Source organism: Oratosquilla oratoria, chromosome 28, assembly GCF_046742065.1.
Source record: "Oratosquilla oratoria isolate Oo_2021 chromosome 28, ASM4674206v1, whole genome shotgun sequence".
NCBI lineage: Eukaryota > Metazoa > Arthropoda > Malacostraca > Stomatopoda > Squillidae > Oratosquilla > Oratosquilla oratoria.
Genome location: NC_134804.1, coordinates 54,754,560 through 54,778,589, shown reverse-complemented (window position 1 = coordinate 54,778,589; position 24,030 = coordinate 54,754,560). Strand labels below are relative to the sequence as shown.

Sequence of the window (24,030 nt, the reverse complement as noted above, 5' to 3'; positions counted from 1 at the left end):
TAGGTCTGTTGTCAAATATCTTGGAACCGAAATTGATCAAAATGTGTCGGGAGAAGTTATGGCACAAAAAATAATTAAAAGGGTCAGCTCCAGAACAAAATTTTTGGCAAGAATACAAAAATACCTAGATGTAGAGACAATGAAGTTACTAGCTTCAGCCCTGGTCCAATGTCATATTGACTATGCTTGTTCTTCCTGGTATAGCAACCTATCTAAAAAATCTAAGAGTAATCTTCAAATATGTCAAAACAAACTAATCAGGACCGTTTTGAAAATTCATCCACGTACTCATCTAGATTATACGCATTTTAAACTGTTAAATTGGTTACCTGTTGAGAAACGTGTTGCTCAGTTAAAGCTTAATCATGTTCACCAAATTGTGAACGACTCTTGTCCCAGTTATTTGTCAGATACGTTTACACTTGTCAGAAATGCTCGTTCCCTGAGAACTCGTTCTAGTAGGTCATCTGTCATTGTACCTAGGTTTAATAGTTCGTTAGGGAAAAGTACTTTCAAATACACTGGTGCTATTGCTTGGAACTCTTTACCGACCAACATTCAATCAATTGTATCTAAAAGTAGTTTTAAAAAATCAGTTAAATGTTATCTTTTAGACACTGTTCTCTCTGAAGAAAATAGTTTATATGTTTAATTTACACTTCTTATAATCCTAATTTACACTTCGTATAACCTAGCTTTTCTATGATAATCCTTTCCTAATTGTAATATGAGGACCACAGTGGAAATAAGTCTTTTGACTTTCTGTGCCATCCTCGGATGTACAATTATATATACTGTGTATAATATTGAGTCTTGTATGTATTGTACTTATTGTATGTATGATTGTATCCGAATAAAATTCAATTCAATTCAAAAATTCAATTCAATTCAATTCAATACATACCTCCTGAGCCGCAACATAAAAACTAATGAATCTCCCTAAGGCGCTCAATGGCAATAGCTCCCCTTTATACACAAATACATACATATATATCTATATATATATATATATATATATATATATATATATATATATATATATATAATTTCACCAACTTTTCCTGGCGACGCCCCTTAGCAAAGAATAGACTCAGTGCACCTCGGGTGAATGCTACCTGAAGCCCTCTGCTTGAGCAAAGAAACACTTGCGCGGACAAAAGCCTAACCCGGAGTCTCTCGTCGCGTCGCCCATCCGACACGACCAAACTTTTATATATTCCAATGTTATAATCTCCCTTCGATTCCTAGCGTGCGCGTGTATGCACGCTAGGCATCGAAGGGAGATCATACACACAAACACACACACACACACACATATATATATATATATATATATATATATATATATATAAGCCGCGGGCTTGGCTACGCAAACAGCGGCCTACGGCCGCAGCTTTCCACGCTCTAATCCCTCGTTTTCCCCTTCGGCCTCGTCCACGGGACGGAACCCCAACACGGGATCCCCAGCACGAAGAAGAACACGAAGTAGAATGCGAAGAAGAACGCGAAGAAGAATGCAAAGAAGAACGCGAAGAACACGAAGAAGAACAACAAGAAGAAGAAGAACGCGAAGAAGAAAAAGAGGAACGCGAAGAAGAAGAACGCGAAGAAGAACGCGAAGAAGAAGAAGAACGCGAAGAAGAAGAACGCGAAGAAGAAGAACGCGAAGAAGAAGAAGAAGAGGAACGCGAAGAAGAATACCACCTGACCCCGACTTACCCAAGCGCTTTTTCAAGAATATTTTTAGGACAAAGTGTCACCGTAATACCACCTGTCCCCGACTTCCACAGCGTTTTTTAGAAGAATATTTTTATTTAGACTTTGACATATGTATATATATATATATATATATATATATATATATATATATATATATATACACACACCAAATTGTCACGCCCTAGCGTGAGAGTGATAATGTAATTTTTGTTTGTATATGTATACCGAACATAAGCATATATTTTTTCTCTGTAATGTTATTGTGTCAATGCAAAAATGATGTATGCATAAGTGCTGCAACGTAGATACGTGGAGCTGTGAGAGCAGATGGAAGTGAAACGTCCTTCACCTCATCCCGGATGGACGCCCCGGCCTCTCTTCAAACTTGATATGTTGCCGCCGTTTCACCTAACTGCACGCGGGGTCCTGGCGTCACGAGCGAGGAGGTAAAGGACGCGCTTTTCGTTAATTAAAAGAACTAGAGATCAAGAAGCCAGGACGTATGGACACCGTTCCTGCCGTCGATTCATTGCCCACTTTTACAACGCACCGGCCTTAATAGAGTCAATTGAGTCTCTCCACTATCGGCCCGGCTATCCAGCCCGGCTGAATTAAAATACTCTCGAAAACAAGAAGCCTACGTTTGATCATCCCTGTTCGCACCCCTCATAGGTAGTTATGTGTTATTTCATACCTGATGTAATAACCTTATATGATTATTTGTAATATTTCGTGTATAGTAAAATTAGTCCTAAAACGTTGTCTGTTGATAGTACAGGATTTTTTCTACCTTTGATTTTGATCAAGAAAAAGAAAATGTTATTGTGTCACTCTTTTGGTGCAGGATGAATATTTCTTATTATATACTGGAATAGTAGTGAAGTACTGAAAAGGATGACGTAATAACAAAGGAAATCCCTTCGACTACGTAGTGTCAAATCCTTAACCACCCACAGACACTCTCCACTTACACTTATCCTTTGCCCTCTTCCTTCCCAGCTTGATGTACATCTATACTGCATCCAATGCCCTTTCATCCCATCAATCTACATCATTCTTGGTGTATTTTGAAATGAACTAATGATAATACACCTTAAACAGTCAAGGCTATTAAGTAAAGAAAATATGAATTATAAAATAATTAGATTCAAGAACGTGAGGAAAGGAGAAATGAAACAAAATCAACTGTCATAATTACAATATAAAGCGGTTGTAAAGGAGGAAATCGCGTAGTAGGGTACATATAGATTAAAGCAACAAAAAGTTATCTAAATCTCGAACAAATCATTATACCTTGTGAAGCTCTCGGCGAATACGCCTCAGCTACAGAAGCTGACGCCATTTCCTTCCTGGCCACGTTGCCACCAGTGAAATGGTAAACGATGTACCAGCCTGTTGTAGTGAGGCCACTGTGTCATCTGTTTCTAGTAGGAAGACATCCAGCCGTCTTTTTAATACTTTGACTGTACAGGATGTGGTGTTCTTCAGGTAGTTGGGGAAACTACTGAAGAGCTTGGAGGAAGCTCTGGTAAAGGAGTGATATGATGCTGCTGGTGATTCCTTACAAAGGATTACAAGGCGGAGCATGCCGACAGGAGACCTTTTGGTCCATATGTAGGTCGGATGCGAAAAAAAACACAATAATAATAAAATAATAAATAAAAACTATAATAATGTAAGTAACAAATAAAATACATAAATAAATGCATAGGTATAGTTAAATAATAAACAAGCAGGTAAATAGTAAATAATAATAAATTGACATATAACTAATAATAAATGAAAATCAAACAGACAAATGATAACAAAACAAAAACAAATAATATAAAATAAATTATAATCATTAAAGCATCTTGCTTAGGTGTTTATCTAAATGATTCTTAAAAGCTTCGAACTGAACTACATTGCACTACCTGTGCAGGAAGTTTATTCCATTCATTCACTACACGGTTGGCAAAGTTGTTTCTACCTACTTCCAAATTGAATCTATTTCCGGACAGTTTGAGACCATTGTTTCTTGTCTGATTCTCATTCAATGTGGAAATTTTGGTCACTTTTGATGTTGTCAATTCCCTTTAAAATCTTAAAGACCTGTATCAAGTCACCTCTGAGTCTACGCTTTTTTTAGGGAAAACAGATTCATGTGTTTTAGTCGATTTTCGTATGATTTATTTTTGATATTTGGAATCAGTTTTGTGGCTCGCCGTTGTACTTTTTCCAGTCTGTCAATGTCTTTAATGAGATTCGGTGACCATACGGAAACAGCATATTCCAAATGTGGACGAACTAACGATTTATATAGCTTTTCAAATTTATTTCTCTGTTGTAGCCACTATCGACGCAGTCAGTTATTGCATTTATAAACGATGCTTTGATAATTTACACTCACTCTCCTATCCCCTCCTGCGCCACTCCCCCTCGTGAGAATGTATTGGAGAGTTATTTGCAGGGTGGAAATACGCCATAAGAAATAGGCTATGAAAGTAAGGATATTCTTTTTTGCCATTTTGAAGAGGAAAACTAGGCACTTAAACAGATCAAAAGAGAAGTTGGTTAACAAATATTGAATTAATTCTAAAATGTTCAGCAAAGCAACGCATCACGCTTCGCATCTTAATTTTGTTTACAGGCATCTATTGTGCGTTGTGTTTACGAATGGGTGGAAGAGGCACTATTGCCAAATAATTGAGGTCACGGTGGACCTGATTACAGTAATTTCTTATGTTTCGCACTATGAAATTTTGATATAACAGAGGTGAGAGTGCAAGTTGAAAATACGCATATCTTGTAAGAAATAATAGGAATTTAGAGTTAATGAACCTTGTGATTATCATTATACTTATTGTCCTTTCGACTTTGTCTCATCAGTGGTCGTTGCGTATCGTAACAGCCCAACAAGAGCATATTTCTCCATGCCGCCACTTTTTTTTCAGATGGGTTAATATATTTATATATAGCTGTAGATTTTCATATTAAACGGAACTGACGCAGTCGCAGTCACGTCGACAGCTGAAAACACCTCTGATGACCCTCTGAGAACCGGATCAACTTCTTGATATGCCATATGGTCTAAATTCTTATCCAGTTACCATTACTTAAGGTGAGTTCTTAAAGGTGAAAATTTTATAGACATCATAAAAACACACACACTCACAAATAGTGCATGAACCAACAGGCAACACACACACAGTCATGAGAAACAAAGACCCTCCTTACACATGACATAGTGACATACAGATGCCAAGTTGAACTCAGCTCTACTTATAAACTCACTCAACCTTATTGTTATCAAATGCTATCGCCCACCTCAGTGTGACACTGAAAAATTCAGAAGAGAGATAGAAAAGATAGACCTCTTACTAGATAGTCTACAAACACCAATGGCAATGCCAGACATCATCCTGTGTGGGGATTTTAATATACCATTTATACAGTGGCCAGGAGGTACCATATCGGGAGGAACAGTGGAGGATCAAGTCCAAGCCAAACTCCTGCTGAACCTAACTGACAGGGCATTTCATGATTTCTCACACAGCTGATAACCAAGCCAACAAGGATAAATAATATCCTCGACCTTTTCTTCACCAACAATCAGGATATCCTCAGCAACTATCACGTAGAAGAAACGATGTTCTCTTACCACAATCTCATCACTGTGAACACCACCTACATGAAAACAGGGAATGCACAAAGTAAGTCATCCCCATTGGAGGATACTCACCTTGGGCATTTCAATTTCCACAGTGATTTCATACAGTGGGAAGAGGTGAATGCTAGACTTGGTGAAGTAAACTGGGACCGGATCATCGAAGGGAATAGTCCAGATGACATGTTTCAGGCCCTAATAAAAACTCTACTAGAAATCTGCAATAACCCTATCCCACTAAAAGGAAACAGAAGCCCTCGATATAACACCATACTGAGAGAGAGAAGAATCCTGATAAAGAAACGAAGGTCCTTAAACAAACAATTGAATAAAGGAAAAAGTGAAGAAAAAGAGTGCCAAATCAGGGCCAAAATAGCTGGTATTGAACAACAGATAGTATCTCAAAGGAGAAATGAAGAAAGTCGGGCAACATTAAACATCAAACAAAACCCAAAATACTTCTACAGCCATTGCAAGAGGTACATAAAAATGAAAACTCAGATTGGCCTTCTAAAAACAGACAGGGGAACACTAACAAAAGATCCGGAAGAAACATGCGAAGTGGTGAGGCAACAATACAATGTGTATTCAGTACACCAAGAGCATCAAAAGTTGTCAGCAACCCCACAACATTCTTTGTAACAGACAACCCCCAGTCACCACACCTCACAGACCTGTTCATGAAGGATGACATAAAGAACAGCATAAAGGAGCTCAAATCGAACTCAGCCACCAGACCAGATGGAGTGCCAGCCATCATGCTTCTGAAATGCAGAGAAACCCTAGCACAACCCAAGTATGTTATGGAGATCCTCTCTGGACAAAGGAGTGGTCCCAGCCCACCTCAAAAAAGCCACTATAAGCCCCATCTACAAGGGAGGGGATAGGAGCCTCCCACAAAATTACAGACCAGCAGCACTTACATCTCGTATCACCAGTGTTCGAGAAATGTGTGCAAGACAAAGTTGCCACGTATATGGAAGACAACTTCCTAAACAAAACCCAACATGGGTTTAAAAAAGGGTGCTCTTGCTTATCAAAGTTACTGGACCACTACGACTGGCTCCTACAAAACCTGGCAGAAGGAAGAAACGTAGATGTGGTGTTCCTAGACTTCGCCAAGGCCTTCAATAAGGTTGATCATGGCATCCTGCTTCACAAGATCAGATCCCTAGGAATTGGAGGCAAACTGGGAAACTGGCTAACCAGTTTCCTCACTGGGAGGACACAAGCAGTGGCAGTGGATGGCCGAAAATCTGAAGAGGCCGCAGTAACTAGTGGAGTGCCGCAAGGTTCCGTTCTGGGTCCACTCCTATTCCTCATCCACCTGGGTGACATCGACACACACATAGGCTCCTCAGTTCTCACCTCTTTTGCTGATGACACAAACGTCAGTCACATAGTGACCAGGGAAGAGGACGTAGACCACCGGCAGGAGGACCTCAACAAAGTGTACACCTGGGCTGCAGAAAACAACATGCAGTTTAACAAGGGAAAATTTGAAATGCTGAGATGTGGTCCATCCCAAGACATAAAGCTGCAAACTGCTCTGCATACCAAGGGTGACTTAGTCATCCCCCCAAAGATGCGTGTAAAATACCTGGGAGTTCACCTCAGTGATGATGCCAGCTTTCATCACCACATCGATAAAACAATAAGGAAAGCCAAGGGAATGGCAAGCTGGGTACTCCAGACTTTTTCATCCAGGGAACCATAGGTTATGCTAACCCTCTGGAAGGCCCTAGTCCAACCCACACTATATTACTGTAGCCAATTGTGGTCACCCCATAGAAGAGGAGAAATCCAGCGATTGGAAGCAGTACAAAGAAGCTTCACCCGGCAGATACAGGGGATGAGGGAATTAAATTACTGGGACTGCCTCAGGGAACTCAGACTATTTTCCCAACAAGGGAGGAGGGAATGATACAGGGCCATCTACCTGTGGAAGGTTCTGGAAAATCAAGTACCAGACCCCACAAACTCCTCTACACTACAAACACAGTACAATAAACGAACAGGGTGCAAGTGCAAAAGAAGAACCCTTCCAACCTGAGCCCCAGAGCGAATCAAGACTCTACTTGCTGCCAGCCTGGGGCATGAAGGACCAAAAATCTTCAGTGCACTCCCTACAGAAGTAAGAGGCATAACAGGCTGCACGGTGGATACATTTAAGGCTGGCCTGGATAGGTACTTGATGACCTTACCTGAAGAACCACCGGTACCAGGCGACACAGCCATCTGTTGAGCAGCCTCAAACTCCATCCCGGATCAAGTGGACCTACTAAGCAGGGACGCCAAAACCGGATTCAGCGGCGGATCACTGTGACTGAGAGGGATCAACCTCAGCATAACACCAAGTAAACCAAGTAAGCAAATAACAAGGCCCTGATGAACTGTAGACTCTCCACCCTAACATAGGCTAGGTTTGGTTAGGTATCATAAGCCATAATCAAATGTAGAATGTTAGGTTATGCATCATTTGCCATAATCAACTTTAGAATGTCCACCCCAGTAACATCCAATTGTACAACCTCCACCCCAAGTGCTTGTGGGGGAAAATTCTACAATTGTTCCCAAAAATGAGATGCATGGTTGGGGGTGAAAGGGAGCATTAAAGAAGATGGGAATGTGTTGAGATGGGAAGGGAGAACGCAGGGGACAGAAGTGAGTGGAGAATGGTTGTGTATGGATGATATTTTGACACAGCCCAAAGAAGGGATTTCTCCCTGTCTTCTCTATTATCCTCATGAGGGGATGAGGAGGGAAGGTTGCTATGTAAACGAAACAGCCCTACTGTTGATGTTCAGTTTCTTGTTGCATTGCTTTTGACCCAGGCAGTGGGCAGGAGAGAGGGGCGACTTCATCCATTTGGAGTTAAGATGAAAGGGGAACAGTGGATGGAGGATGAGAGTGGTGTGGGTACATACATTGGGTAGCTACCTCCCACATAAGGGGAGAGAGGGCCTTGGTACATAGATAAAATTCCTGATTATTTAGTTCTTTTTCTCCATTGTTGCACATGTTAGGACCAAAATGTAATTATAACAAGCAGACTTAAAAGGATTTCAATAATTTCAGTACATGTGATAAGTGAAAGTGTTCTCCGTGACCCTCATTGGACTAGATGGGAAAAGTAATGCAAGAAGAGGAAGAAGACTTGGAAATAGGGGAGGATGACTATGAGATTGGTAATCCTGTAGCAGATAAGGTATGTTTCTACATCTTAATATCTATATGTTCTCATTTGTTTTGCCTGGATTCTCTGAGGAGAAAACACTTAACATGCCTCTGAGGTTATAATGAATATTTAAGATGAGGACAATTATTTTGGCATTAGATACACACATGCAAACTAAAGGACACATCACATACATATGCAAAGAGGTCTCTTCCTCCTCATGAAGGAGATGGGTAGCATCCTGCACCCACCCTTTTCCCATCCTGTATCCATTGAACACCCATATTCCCCTTTTCTCTTAGTTCTGAAGGGCACTGGAAGTGATGAATGCAGGTGAGTTGTCTGGGCTGGACGGGTATCATGTTGAGTGTCTTAAAATGAGAGGAGCTGTTAGTGGACTGGCTAGTGAGTTCATTTAATGTGTACCCAAGGGAAAGGAATGTGCCTTAGGATTAGCAGAATATATGAATACTCCTGTTTTACAAAGGAAAAAAGGAATGGTCTATTGAGTGTAGTTGGAAAGGCATATAGGAGGGTGTTAATTGAGAAAACTATATTAAGGAAAATGATGGAGTGATTGGGGGAATAACAGTGTGGGTTTAGGAAAGGCAGAGGATGTGTAGATAAAATTTTTGTAGTGAGGCTGATCTGTGAGAACTTTTGTGCTAAAGGTTAGGGTGTTTTTGGGCTTTTATGCATCTATAGAAGGCATATAATAGGATTGATAAGAAGACATGGAGGTGTTGTAAATATATGGGTTAGGGGAAAAGTTGTTAAGGGTAGTAAAAAGTTTTTATATGAGTTGTGTTAGGGTTGGAAATGGTGAGACTGAATGTTTTCAGGTGAAGATGGGACTGTGCCAGGTTTGTGGAATGTCACCACAGTTGTTCAATATAAGAACATAAGAATAAAGGAGACTGCAAGAGACCATAAGGCCTACACTAGGCAGCTCCGTATCCATCACCACCTGTCGTCCCCATCCATAAAGTTGTCTAATCGTTTTTTAAAACAACTGATAGTTTCAGCGCTTACTACATGGTTACTAAGTTTATTCCATTCATCAACCACCCTATTAGTAAACCAATTCATGCCTATCTCCTTCTTAAATCTAAATTTGTCCAGTTTATACCCATTACTGCGAGTCCTGCCCTGTTGTTTTAATATGATGACCTTGTTTGCATCTCCCTTGTTATAGCCTTTGATCCACTTGAACACTTCTATTAAATCACCCCGCACCCTGCGTCTTTCCAGAGAGTGTAAGTTAAGGTGCCTAAGCCTCTCTTCGTAAGGCAAATTTCCGAGTCCATGTATCATTTTGGTTATTCTTCTCTGTACTGATTCTAGTGAATTTATGTCCATTCTGTAGGACAGAGACCAAAACTACCACATAGTCAAGGATGGGTCTAACTAATGCTAGATAGAGTTTAATAATTACCTCTGCACTTCTATTTGTTACCGTCCTAGCAATGAAACCTAATACTCAGTTAGCTTTACTTCTGGCACTAATGCACGGCTTCCTGGTTTTAAGGTCTGGACTCACCAGAACTCCCAAGTCCATCTCGCACTCAGATTTTTCTAAAAACGTGTTATCTAAGATGTATCTATTTTTGGGGTTGTGTAGCCCTACGTTTAACACACTACACTTAGAGATATTGAAGTTCATTTGCCATTTCTCCGACCATGTTAACAATTTATTAAGATCATCCTGCATAATCTCTACGTCGTCTCCTGACCCAATTAGGCGTCCTATTTTAGTGTCGTCCGCAAACTTACTAACATCACTATTTATCCCATCGTCTAAGTCATTTATGTACATAATGAACAACAAGGGACCCAAAACTGAGCCCTGGGGGACCGCGCTAGTAACATTGCCCCACCTAGATATGTATATGGAAGGGGTGGTACAAGAGGTAAATGCAAAGGTGATGGGCAGGGGATTGGAGATGGTAACTAAGAGTGGAGGGAAGTGGGAGGTGAACCAGTTGTTTGCGATGGCACTTGCTTGTGTCTGGGTTAGAGGAAAGTTTAAGGGAGTGGCAGAATTCAAGAAGGTATGAGATAGGAGAAAACTGAAAATAAATACACATAAAATTAAGATGAAGGGAACAAGGGGTGAAGGTGGCAGTGAGTTTGAAGACTTAAAGGATAGAGGCTGAAGGAAGTACATACATATACCAAGGCTTTTTCCCCCTTACAAGGGAGGTAGCCAAAAAGGAAAAGGCATAAAATCATTTAAATCCATTCCATCCCTGAATACACTCCACACTCCTCCACCCTCCCTCTTATCTGAGCACCTCCTGGATGATGGGTCATCCCTGCACCTTGTCCACTGCCCTGGGTCAGAAGCAGTGTCACAAGACACAGCACATCCACAGCAAGGCCGCTTCATTAAATCGGCGACACCCCCCCCCCTCTCCATCCCTCCATGCATAAAAGGAGAAGATGGGGTGAAATCCCTTCGGGTTGCGTCAAATTTTTGCTCACACATACTACCTCACCCCCCATCCCCCTGCCCATTCCACCTCATGCAATCACAACATCATCCATATACAACCATTCTCCATTCACCCGTCTTCTGTCCTCTCCCGTCCTTCCTCAACAGACATTCCCCTCTTCCCCAAAGCCCCATCCACCTCATCCTAGGATGTCCCCTCATGTTCACTCCCTCCACATCTGCCTTCCATACCTCTTTTACTAGTCTTTCTTCACTCATTCTTTCCATGTGTCCAAACCATCCTAATACTCTTTCATCAATCCTATCTCCCAGCTCCTTTTCCACCCCAGTTCTCCTCCTCATTTCTCACTCTATCTAGCCTAGTAACCCCCATCATACTTCTCAGACACCTCATCTCAAACACATTCAAACTCCTTCTCTCTTCTTCTCTTATGTTCCATGTTTCTGCCCCATACAGTGCTGTTGGCACAATCATTCCTTCATAGAGTCTCCTCTTAGCATCCATTCCCAAATGTCTATTCCTCATTGCACTCTTTAATCCACCAAGGCATTTACTCGCTTCTCTCAATCTACATTCTACCTCCACCTTCACTCCACCTTTTCCTGCCACAAGGAAGTAGATAGTTTAAAGTATTTAGGGTCATGTATGGCAGAGAATAGAGAAGTTGGGGTGGAGGTAAACTAGAGTTAGGGAATCCAATAAATATCTTGTAGGAATGAAAGGTGTGATGAGAAATGGGTATCTAGGAGTGGACACAAAGAAGAACTTTATGAAGGGTGATTGTGTGTATGAGATTGTATGGGACAGAGACATGAAGTTCGAGGGATGCAGAATGGAGGAATTTGAATGTGTTTGAGATGAAATGGGAGTATGGTGGAGGTTACAAGGATGGAGAGAGTGGGAAGTAAGACAGCAAGGGTTGATCTAAGAATACTGGGATGGTTTGGGTACATGGAAATAATGACTGAATTATAATGACTAGTAGAAATAGTGTGGATGGAATGAACTTGAGGGGATCTGGGGCCTTTGGTAAAAGGGAATGTGTAAGAAATGGCTGTTGCTGACAAGTCTATTGAAGTAAACACCATGTGATGATGGAGCCTTTATTGGTATGTTTCACTTGTTACAGCTTTTTCAAGTAAAAAGTCGTGATACACATGACTGAGAATAAGAGCACTGGGGGGAACAGGGGGAGGTCATTGGAGCATAGGAAAGGTTGAGAAAATGGACTTAAATATTACTAGCACAAAATAGTTTTAGCCACATAAGTAATCTGTGCCTGATGCAACCACCACACTGGGAAGACAGAACACCTCATAGTACACTGCCCCACCCTAGCCATACTTGGATAATCCAATATTTCTTCCTAGTGGGACCAATTTAGTGGCTAGTTGCCAGCTACTTGGGAGCTTTTGGTTGTCAGAAGGAAGACCTGGAAGAACAGATTGACTTATTGATTTATGAGTAGAAGTTTTACTTTAGCATAGACAAATTATGTGTGGTTCTGGTGTACAAGGGTACCAAAACACAGCCCCTGAAGCACTGACTGCATTTTACTTTGCACATTTCATTGCTAACCAGGTGTTCTTTTTCCAGAGTCAATATTGTGCTGAAGTGATGGAATCATAAGAGTGGGTAAAGAAGGGTTTTAGAAAGGAATAGTAAACGTTAAAAGTGATCAAATTTCTTTGAGTGGAGATTAGTTTCCAACCTTACAAGAATATTACATTATTAGTCTGTAGAGTACCACATAAAAATGACAAAAGCACAATATTATTGTAGAACCCTAAACACTTTACACAATTCACACTAGTACATTTCACAAGTGCCACCAGTAGAAAAAAAAACTACATCAGCAGCATCACAATGCATAACAGTCCACCACCTATACCACACAAAATGTCCACACAGAAACACATACACATTCAGATTACACAAACCCTTTAAGAAATAATTCAGGTCAGTAGGAATGTCATTAAAGTTCCTTAAATATTGTTGGATTAAGTTCAGACTGTTTCATATGGGGTATATTGATTTAATTTTGGTAATGGTGTTTGTCATTGTCAGATAAAGCTCCATAAAAACAGCAAAGACTGCAAATGCCCAATATGTAAGGAAATAAAGGACTTCATTCTTGAAGTGGAGGAAGAGGCTGCTGCCCTGGTGAGTATAGTGGTAGATGTTTAATGAGTGAAGTAGCACCCTTGATACTGTTTGCTTGCTTCTTTTTTTTTCCATTTCTCTCCATTGAGCTGGTAGTGCTTGTAAGATATGAGATGGGTGAATGGTGTTAACCTCTAGCATAGAATTGTGTACCTATGATATTCATGTGATTTATGGGGAGGATTTTAGTTTCTTTGCGCATTTGTCCTATGCTAGTACACATACACACACACTTGCACAGAAAGAAGCTGAAGGAGGAGTGGGAGGGAGTAAAGGATGGAGTAGAGATGGGTGTGGAGGAGGAATGGGGATGGTTCAAGGAGGGAGTCATAAAGTGTGCAAGGATGGTGTGTGGAACAAGAAGGACAGGGGGAAATAGAAGAAAGGGTAGTGAATGGTGGGATGAGGAAACAAAGAAGGTTGTAGAAGAGAAGAAGCGAGCTTTCACAGATTGGTTACAAAAGAGGACGAGGGAGTCATATGAGAGGTACAAAGAAAAGAAAAGAGAAGTAAAGCAAAAGGTAAAGGTTGCAAAGAGGAGAGCAGATGTGAAATGGGGTAAGAGTATGACAGAAAATTTTGAAAGTAATAAAAAGATGTTTTGGAAAGAAATTAAGAGAGGAAGAGGAGGCGAATCAAGTAGGGAAGAAAAGGTAAAAGGTGCAGATGGAGAGATGATAATGGAAGAGAAGGCAGTAAGGGGAAGATGGGCAGAATATTTTAGGGAGTTGCTAAATGTGAAGGAGGATAGGGAAGGAAAGATAGCTGCAGTGGGAAATGCGAAGAAAATGAGAGTGATGAGTGAGGAGGATGGAGGAGAAATAAGGAAGGATGAGGTGAAGGCAGTTGTTAAAATGATGAAAGCAGGTAAGGCACCTGGTCTGGATGGATGCCATGCAGAATGTCTGAAAAAGGGAGGTCAAGTGATGGTGGACTGGTTGGTGAGGTTATTTAATGTTTGCTGGAGAGAGGCTAGAGTACCGGAGGACTGGAGGAGTGCCTGTATAGTTCCTCTTTACAAGGGAAAAGGGGACAAGTGTGAATGTAGTAGTTTCAGAGGGATTAGCTTGTTAAGTGTAGTTGGGAAGGCTTATGGGAGGATCTTGATTGAGAGGATTAGGAGAGGAACAGAAGGAGTAATTGGTGAGGAACAGTGTGGATTTAGGACAGGTAGAGGTTGTGTAGATCAGATCTTTGTGGTAAGACAGATATGTGAGAAAGCTATAGGAAAGGGGAAGGATGTTTTTTGGGCTTTTATGGATCTGGAAAAGGCTTATGATAGGGTAGACAGAAAGGCACTGTGGGAGGTTATGCAGATTTATGGGATAGGAGGAAAGCTTCTGGGAGCTGTCAAGAGTTTTTATGAGAGTAGTAGAGCTTGTGTCAGGATTGGAAATGGAGAGAGTGAGTGGTTTGAGGTAAAGGTGGGACTTCGTCAAGGATGCGTTATGTTGCCCTGGCTGTTCAACTTATACATGGATGGGGTGGTGCGAGAGGTGAATGCAAGGGTAGTGGGTCAGGGATTGGAGATGGTTAAAGAAAATGGAGAAAAGTGGGAGGTGAGCCAGCTGTTGTTTGTGGACGACACTGCGCTTGTGGCAGGATCGGAGGAGGGATTGAGGAAGCTGGTGGCAGAGTTTGGGAGAGTATGTGATAGAAGAAAGATAAAGATAAATGTGGGTAAAAGTAAGGTGATGAGATGTACAAGGGGTGAAAGTGGCAGTAGACTGGAAGTGAACATTAAGGGAGAGCGACTGGAGGAAGTGGATAGTTTTAGATACTTGGGTGCAAGTGTAGCAGGAAAAGGTGGAGTGAAGGTGGAGGTAGAATGTAGATTGAGAGAAGCAAGTAAATGCCTTGGTGGATTAAAGAGTGTAATGAGGAATAGACATTTAGGAATGGATGCAAAGAGGAGACTGTATGAAGGAGTGATTGTGCCAACAGCACTGTATGGGGCAGAAACGTGGAACATAAGAGAAGAAGAGAGAAGGAGTCTGAATGTGTTTGAGATGAGGTGTCTGAGAAGTATGGTGGGGGTTACTAGGCTAGATAGAGTGAGAAATGAGGAGGTGAGGAGGAGAACAGGGGTGAAAAAGGAGCTGGGAGATGGGGTTGATGGAAGAATATTAGGATGGTTTGGACACATGGAAAGAATGAGTGAAGAAAGACTAGTAAAAGAGGTATGGAAGGCAGATGTGGAGGGAGTGAACATGAGGGGACGTCCTAGGATGAGGTGGATGGGGCTTTGGGGAAGAGGGGAATGTCTGTTGAGGAAGGAAGGGAGAGGACGGAAGACAGAGGTGAGTGGAGAATGGTTGTATATGGATGATGTTGTGATTGCATGAGGAGGAATGGGCAGGGGGGTGGGGGGTGAGGTAGTATGTGTGAGCAAATTTTGACGCAGCCCGAAGGGATTTCTCCCTGTCCTCTCCTTATATGCAAGGGGGGACGGAGAGGGGGGGTCGCCGATTTAATGAAGCAGCCTTGCTGTGGATGTGCTGTGTCTTGCGACACTGCTTCTGACCCAGGGCGGTGGGCAAGGTGCAGGGATGACCCGTCATCCAGGAGGTGCTCAGATGAGAGGGAGGGTAGGGGGGTGTGTGGAGTGTATTTAGGGATGAAATGGGTGGGAGTGTTTTTATGCCTTTTCCTTTTTGGCTACCTCCCTTGGAAGGGGGAAAAAGCCTTGGTATATTTATGTATGTATATATATATATGTATGTATGTATTTAGTTGTATTTTGCAGAAGAGCTATGCTCATAGAGACCCGCAGTTGTATCTTTCCGCATCCAGTTCTATCTTAAAGTCATGTATAGTTTTAGCACTCACTGTTTTCTCTTTCAATTTATTCCATGTATCTATCACTCTGTGTGGAAAGTTGTTCTTTTTCAGATCTCTTCTGTAACTGTCCTTCTTAAGTTTCTTCTTGTGTCCCCTTATATTTCTTCTGTCCCTTTTAGGTAGATCATCCCTATCAAAGATTTCCATCCCTTTCATAATGGTTATCAAATTGTCTCTTTCTCTTCTTTGCTCCAGAGTTAATAAGTTTAGTTTGTCCAATCTTTGTTCATATGTCAACTTGCTAAGTGTTGGTGCCATCTTTGTTAATGCTCTTTGAATACTTTCTAGTTGTTGTTTTTTTTATAGTACTGGGTGTATTCAGGGATGGAATGGGTGGGAATGATTTTATGCCTTTTCCTTTTTGGCTACCTCCCTTGTAAGGGGGAAAAATCCTTGGTATATGTATGTATGTATGTATTGGGTGTCCATAGTGATGCTGCATACTCTAATTTTGGTCTTAGTGTAACTAGTATTCTCTTCACCATTTCCTCGTCCATGTAGTCAAAGGCTACTTTCATTGATCTTATTAAGTTGTAGGTATCTCCAACTATTTTGTTTATATGTTTGTCTGGTGTCATGTCATTTGAAATGATTACTCCTAGGTCTTTTTGGCTACCTCCCTTGAAAGGGGGAAAAAGCCTTGGTATATGTATGTATGTACTCCTAGGTCTCTTTCCGAGTTTACTTTTGTAACTTCTTTTGTTCCAATTTTGTATTGACTGTATATTCTGATGAAAATCCATGTGAACAAGTTGTATAGACATGGTAAAGGAAACATGGACTGGAGGTGAAGCTTTATTCCTGACGTTTCGTCTAACGACTTTGAGAAAGTCGTTAGACGAAACGTCAGGAATAAAGCTTCACCTCCAGTCCATGTTTCCTTTACCGTGTCTATACAACTGTATATTCTATTTTTGCTTTTTCCAAATTCCATTATACTACATTTTTTAATGTTGAAATTCACTTTATTCTTTTTACTCCAATTCCAGATTTTGTCCAGGTCTTCCTGAAAAGATTTGCAATCTGCTTTGTTACTCACTCTCTTCAATAGTTTTGCATCATCTGTGAAGAAGTTTATATAGCATTCAATTCCTTCATCCATGTCGTTCATATAAATAGTAAACATTATCGGAGCCAACACAGAGCCTTGGGGGACTCCACTTATCATGTTTACCCAATTTGAGTTATTTTCTCGAAGTATCGCTCTCATTTTTCTTCCTTCCAAGAAGTCTTTTATCCATTCTAATAATTTTCCTTGTATTCTACCAATTGCTTCAGTTTTTCTTAGTTTTTTGTGTGGCACTTTGTCAAAAGCCTTTTGTAGGTTCAGGAAGGCACAATCTGTCCAGCCATCTCTTTCTTGTATTATGTCTACCAATCTTGAGTTAAAGCATATTAAGTTTGTAGTATGTGATCTTCCACTTCTAAATCCAAATTGGTTGGGGTTTAATATTTTGTTCTCTTCCAAGTGTTTAGCCCATTTATTTTTTATAACATCAGCCTATTTTTGCCACTGTGCATGTAAGAGATACCAGTCTATAATTTGTTGGATTTTCTTTATTTCCTCCCTTATATATTGGTACAATATTAGCATTTTTCCAGTCTTGTGGTATTTTTCCTTCTTTGAGTGAAAAGTCAATTATCTTGTGTCAATTATCTGTGAGTTCATCAATGCATTCTTTTAATATCCAGTTCGCTATTCCGTCTGGCCCATGTGACTTTTTGACATTTGAGTTTCCTAATTTGGTTCCTTATTTCTTTCTGTGTCACCATTATTTCTTTCATTTTAAGGGATCCTTCTGGATGACTCTCATCCCACAATTGTGAGCTTTCAATTGTAAATACAGACTTAAGTGTCTTGTCATTACTTCAGCCACTTCTACATCTGTGTACTCTTGGTTTCCTTCACGCAGTTTCACTATTTTGTGTTTGTCTTTTAGTTTGTCATTTACATATCTGTAAAATAGTTTAGGTTGATCTTTGCATTTTGCTATTATATCTTTTTCATAGTTTTTTCCTCTTTTTTCCTCTTTTTTTTCCCCCCTCTTTTCCATTTTTTCCAAGCTTTGTCTCTTCTATCTTTAGCATTACTACACTTTCTATTATACCAGCACTTTATGTACTCCCTTTTCTGTTTAGGCTCATATTTGTCTGTTCCCTCCTTATAAATTTCTTTGAAAATGTTCCATTTCTCTTCCATCTTTGTTTCATAATTTGCAAATTTTTCCCAACAGGCATTTTGATTTTTTTTTCCTAAGTTTTACAAAGTCAGTTTTGTTGTACATTAATCTTCCTTCTCCATGTTTCTTGTTCCATCTTACAACATTTTGTTCCTCAAGTTCGATCTTTATTAGTATGTGGTCACTTTCCAATTGGTGTTATATAGTTTATTTCTTCCACCTTTCAGGTTCAGAGGTGAATATCAAATTAGTCTTGATGGTTCTTCGTTTTGTCTAAATCTAGTATTTTCTTTAACCCATTGAGTCAGTGTGTAATTGATGGTCATATCCAGTAAAACATTGCCCCAGAGTTCCTCTCCACCTCCCATTGTCAATTCTTCCCAATTTATTTCCTTTGCGTTAAAGTCACCCATAATTACTATATTTTCTCCATATTTCAGTGTCTCAGTTAATTCATTCTTTGAATCTCCTAGTAATTTTGAGTGTTCACTGTCAGTCCAAGTCTTAGTTTTGGTGGCACATATACAACAATAAACCTTCTATTTTTCATACGGCTAAATCCACATTGTCTTTTCCTTCTGTTGCCTTTGATACATTTAGGTCCTTTCTAGTCAATAGCATGACTCCTCCCCCCCAGAATGTCCAACCTATTTTTCAACCAAACCTTGTCCCACCATACTTGATTGTATAGGACCTTTCACTTTTGTCTCCACAAATGGAGTAGAGATTGTAAATTAACTAGTGAGATTGTTCAATGTGTGTCTATGGTAAACAGTTATCCAAGTGGATTAAGGGAGTGCATGTGTAGCCCCATTATCCAGGGAGAAGGAATATAAATCTGTTGTGATTTTGAAGGGGCAGAAACATGGAACATAAGAGAAGAAGAGAGAAGGAGTTTGAATGTGTTTGAGATTAGGTGTCTGAGAAGTATGATGGGGGTTACTAGGCTAGATAGAGTGAGAAATGAGGAGGTGAGGAGGAGAACAGGGGTGGAAAGGGAGTTGGGATATAGGGTTGATGAAAGAGTATTAGGATGGTTTGGACACATGGAAAGAATGAGTGAAGAAAGACTAGTAAAAGAGGTATGGAAGGCAGATGTGGAGGGAGTGAACATGAGGGGACGTCCTAGGATGAGGTGGATGGATGGGGTGAAGGGGGCTTTGGGGAAGAGGGGAATGTCTGTTGAGGAAGAACGGGAGAGGACAGAAGACGGGTGAATGGAGAATGGTTGTATATGGATGATGTTGTGATGCCTGAGGTGGAATGGGTGGGGGGATGAGGTAGTATGTGTGAGCAAAATTTGACGCAACCCGAAGGGATTTCTCCCCGTCTTCTCCTTTTATGCATGGGGGGACAGAGGGGGGTCGCCGATTTAATGAAGCAGCCTTGCTGTGGATGTGCTGTGTCTTGCAACAGTGTTTCTGACCCAGGGCAGTGGACAAGGTGCAGGGATGACCCGTCATCCAGGAGGTGCTAAGATAAGAGGGAGGGTGGAGGGGGTGTGGAGTGTATTTAGGGATGGAATGGGTGGGAATGATTTTATGCCTTTTCCTTTTTGGCTACCTCCCTTGTAAGGGGGAAAAAGCCTTGGTATATGTATGTATGTATTATGTTGAGCATGGTGGTTGTATGAGTATGTGCTGATTAAGAGAGTGTGTGGGAGCATTGTGGTTTTACAATAGGTTACAATGAAAATAACCAGAATTTGATAAATATAGATATAAAAAGGTTTGTGTAAAAGGCAGATCAGGTTAGAATAGGCAGTAATACAAAGGTAGGAGAGTGACCTGGTGTTACAATATCAATAGAATCTTTTTTGTTATCCTAATCTAGCAGTTCTGTGGCCTTAATCTAATCAGGATTGTTGTTTTACTTTCAGCTGAAGTCTCTGCTTGGGAATACTCTCTATGATGAACTCCTAAAAGAAGAAGAAAAACTTTCCAACCGCTCACATATGTTAAAGAGAAGCAAAATATCACAAAATGTTTCTATTAAGAAGTTACATACTTGGAAAAAAAAAGGATCAGATTCCTCCCTATCTAAGACATCAATAAAGCGCCATCAATGTAGGTATTGCTTTTGTTTTTTCAAGAAAGCTTGTGCTCTGGTTAGTCACCTTAAATATTGTAAGTGGGCAAGGATTGGTTGTTCAAAGCCCAAAAACAAGGCCGCTTCACCAGTGAAAATTGCTACCAGTTTGCCAGCACAGGATCAGACGTTCAGAGGTAGAGATAACAGTGCAACTTTGTCAGATACAAGTTCAGAGCCAAGGAGTGAATTACATTTAAAATCTCATCAGTGTCGTCTTTGCCACTTAACTCTCAAGACACAACAGGCTCTAATAAGTCACAGTAAAGCTTGCAAGAGAAGAATGGGTAAGCCCATCAAATGTGATAATTGCCATCGTATTTTTAAAAAGTTGACTGCTCTAAAGAGTCACCTTAGAGCTTGCAAGTGGCCACAGATATATCCTGGCAAAAACAAAAATATAGATACATCATTGAAGACAGAAACCAGTCTACCTTTACCAAACCAGCCATTGGAAAATATAAAAAGTAAGGAGTCTTTGCCAGAGACACCTTCAGAGCTCAGCAGAATACAGGACAAGAATTTATTTCAGTGTGATCTTTGCGCTCTTACATTTACAAAAATTGAGAGATTTAAAAGTCACCTTGAATCTTGCAAAATGGAAGAGACTGACCTCACAAACCCTGAAAAGGAAACTGATTCTGTAGTAAATATTGAAACCAAATGGCCATCATACAACAGATTATTGAATCGGAAACCATTCCAGTGTACTTATTGTGGTGTGGCTTTTAAAATAGGCAAGATGCTTTTATGTCATTCAAAATCTTGTTCAAAAAAAATGTCTAATTTAAGGGAGGTAATCTTCTCAGATCAGAGGAAGACTGCTACAGAAGAACAGACCCAAATAGATAGAATCATAAGCACGTCCCTGAAGGAAAACACAGGTATGATTGTGGATAGGCCTCTCAGGTGTCCATTCTGCAGGAAAACATACGAGACCCAGAACTCTTTGAATATGCATATTGATAAGCATATGAAGGAGAACCCAGAGGAGGTGAGGCCCTTCTCTTGTGCACTCTGTAAGGCAACCTTCTTAAAGGTAAGGAATCTCAGAGGTCACATCATGACCCACGAACCTGCGAAGCCGTACAAATGTGACTATTGTAGTTCCTCCTTCAGGAATTTGAGTTACCTGAAGGTGCACCATCGAAGTCACACTGGAGAAAAGCCTTTCAAATGTTCCTTGTGTGATGCTGCATTTGCTCGAAGTGATTCTCTGACAATCCACATCAGAAACCATTCAGATTTAAGGCCATACCAATAATGCAGCAAGTGTCCACAGTCCTTTGTTCAGAAAGATGATCCCAATAGGCACACGGAAATGCATGTGTAATATGTTTATAAATGTTTTTATGTAACCAGATTAATTGATACCAATAAAGTTAATAAGAAACTGAAACCAAGAAATATTTATCAATGTAGCCTTTTTGTGTGATTTAAATGGAAATGACCAGTGACAGGAAGGAAAGTGATGGTCATGCAAGATGGATGTCAGAAACAATTGTTTCTAGTTCTCATCTTCAAAATCCATCAACACTTGCCTCCATCTGGAGGTACAGCCCCAAGGGGCTGATATTCAGTCTGGACAGGTCTGAGATCTCTGTCATCCTTGACCCTCTCACATGAGGAGAACTGATATCCAGCAGCTCCTCCCTTCCTTCTCCTACTACAAGCCATTGACATATACACTAAAACAGCATAGACAACTGTAATATTCTGTGTCTGGAAGATCTATGAAAGGGACTAAGGACTGCTGTCAGCTGCTGTGGGTCTGTGAGATTCCAGTCAGTGAAATGTGAGGTGTGTGATGATTTGGTTCAGTGTTGTGAAACTCCCCCTACCAGGAGGCTAGGAAGGTGTCCCTTACAGAGGACTTCAGCAGTTACTCGTGGGTGACCCTCCAAGCAGACAGCTTCCCTTAAATGGTGTTCAGGTGGCAGTTCCTGATCCACTGATAGACAAATCTCTTTCCTCTCTGATAGAGGTCAAAGAGGCTATGAGTAAGTTTAAGGGTGGAAAGGCAATAAGCATTTGCAACACCAGTGCTAACTTGCTGAAAGCTGGAGGTGAGACCATGATCCGTGGGTTGCATGTGGTACTATATGCTGTGTGGCAGTCCAGTAACATTTCCTCTGACTGGAAAATAGGTCTGGTCATCCCTATCTGGAAGGGGAAAGGTGACTGGCATTACATTATTCAGTGTGCCAGGTAAGGTGCTTGCCCATCTATTGCTGACATGGGTTCAATCCACTGATCTAGATATAACTGGATCACGGATCGCTGTCGAGATTATGAGGTCGGCGGCAGCCATGATGTTAGTACCAAAACAAAGTCGCGCCACGTGATCACTGATCTGATACAGTTACAGTTCTCGGCAGCTTTCGCTCCCATATACATATTCAACGATCATTTTACAATGCCAACTTGTGCTGCATTCAACTGCACCAACCGGAGAAAAGGTGGATGTGAGCAGTCCTTCCACTCGTAAGTAAATTAAGGTTTTATTACCCAAAACATCCCGATACCCATCAACAAATGATGTGGCCATCAGGAGCCATAAAATGTTGCCCACCAACTGTTTTGTTAGGTGTTGTCATGTTAATGCTTTGTATTTATTATCGTAAGAAATAGAGATCTAGCAGCAACCCATTTGTCACGAATGTAATCGTGGCAATAGCAGGATAGATATTTATCATTTAAAAATATCTTATAAGGCTCAAACGCTGTCCAGAGCTGTGTAGCTGTATAGAACCAGTTGTTCTTCCTGATTACATGTGTAGGCTTTTTCTATATTGTGAAGTGTGAGGAATTCATATTAGATGGGCTGAATTACTATTCGGGGCCCGTTCAAAAATTATGTAACGTTTTTTCTGGTGAAATTCGACACCCCCCCACCTCATGTAACATTGCGTAACACTGGGTGTTACATCTCCCTGTATTACATAACACTGATTACAACTAATTACAACTCGGCACCCCCATCAAGTGTAGGCCAGATCCGGCAAACACCCCTCCCCCTTGACTTCTCACCAAAACATACTCATTTTTATTTGTCCTGTGTGAAATTGTTTACGATTGCATCAAAGAATGAAACATGGTATGATGTTTTTGGATTTTTTTGCTCGATATTTATTGCTCGATCTGTTAAGGATATGCTATTTCAGTGCATAATTTATGACATAAATTAATAAATGAATATAAATAACCATTATTAGCATTGCGTAGCACTGTTGAAAACACCCCCACATCCTCGTAACGCATCGCATCTACCATGCACCCCCCCCCAGCGTTACATACTCTTTGAATGGCCCCTTACATGTTCACCACTTTAATACGATATTTTACTATTTGAAACAATTTAGATCACAGATATGGCAATTTCTCTATCTTTCCACATGATCGACACAACCCCGGATTCTAACCTCATCGTCAATTTGATCAAGTGTATCGTCACGTGCTTCTGCAAAATCAGGCTCCATCATATCTCCAAATTGTATTCTCAAAAAGTAACCGGTGTCAAAGTGAGGAAGGAGTTATCAAATTTTTTTTTATTCAAGCACCAATAACGATAAGCAGTACAGTAATCAAATGTTATAGGGATATTTATTCCGTTAAATGCTAGTATAGATCTATTATTATCCCTATAATATTTTGACTATATATCATTATCCCATTTGTTGTCTGTGTAACATTCCCTTGAAGTTATAATATATACTGGAATTATAATTTGTCAATGCCAACTCATCCATATACTGTACA

General features: G+C 40.6%; 1 protein-coding gene across 5 annotated transcripts; it reads left to right on the top strand.

Moving 5' to 3' along the window:
* The first annotated feature begins 4,330 nt into the window (after positions 1 to 4,330).
* Positions 4,331 to 23,812, top strand: LOC143040425 (uncharacterized). Of its 5 annotated transcripts, none has more exons than XM_076211512.1 (5): positions 4,331 to 4,474; positions 4,653 to 4,819; positions 8,444 to 8,573; positions 13,067 to 13,162; positions 20,063 to 21,678. In XM_076211512.1, the coding sequence occupies exons 3-5, from the start codon at positions 8,490 to 8,492 to the stop codon at positions 21,533 to 21,535; spliced, it is 1,653 nt and encodes a 550-aa protein (XP_076067627.1). In that variant the 5' UTR covers positions 4,331 to 4,474; positions 4,653 to 4,819; positions 8,444 to 8,489; the 3' UTR covers positions 21,536 to 21,678. The 5 variants fall into 5 exon arrangements, with proteins under 5 accessions (XP_076067627.1, XP_076067630.1, XP_076067631.1 ...); XM_076211513.1 differs by having other exon boundaries at positions 4,358 to 4,430; XM_076211515.1 differs by lacking the exon at positions 13,067 to 13,162 and having other exon boundaries at positions 20,063 to 23,812.
* Positions 23,813 to 24,030: the final 218 nt, after the last annotated feature.

Excerpts from the sequence above, each read along its gene's own strand:
- LOC143040425 (XM_076211512.1), top strand. The coding sequence starts at position 8,490 with ATGGGAAAAGTAATGCAAGAAGAGGAAGAAGACTTGGAAATAGGGGAG. Across the intron at positions 8,574-13,066 it reads GTAATCCTGTAGCAGATAAG|ATAAAGCTCCATAAAAACAG; the intron begins GTATGTTTCTAC and ends TGTCATTGTCAG. Across the intron at positions 13,163-20,062 it reads AGGAAGAGGCTGCTGCCCTG|CTGAAGTCTCTGCTTGGGAA; the intron begins GTGAGTATAGTG and ends TTTTACTTTCAG.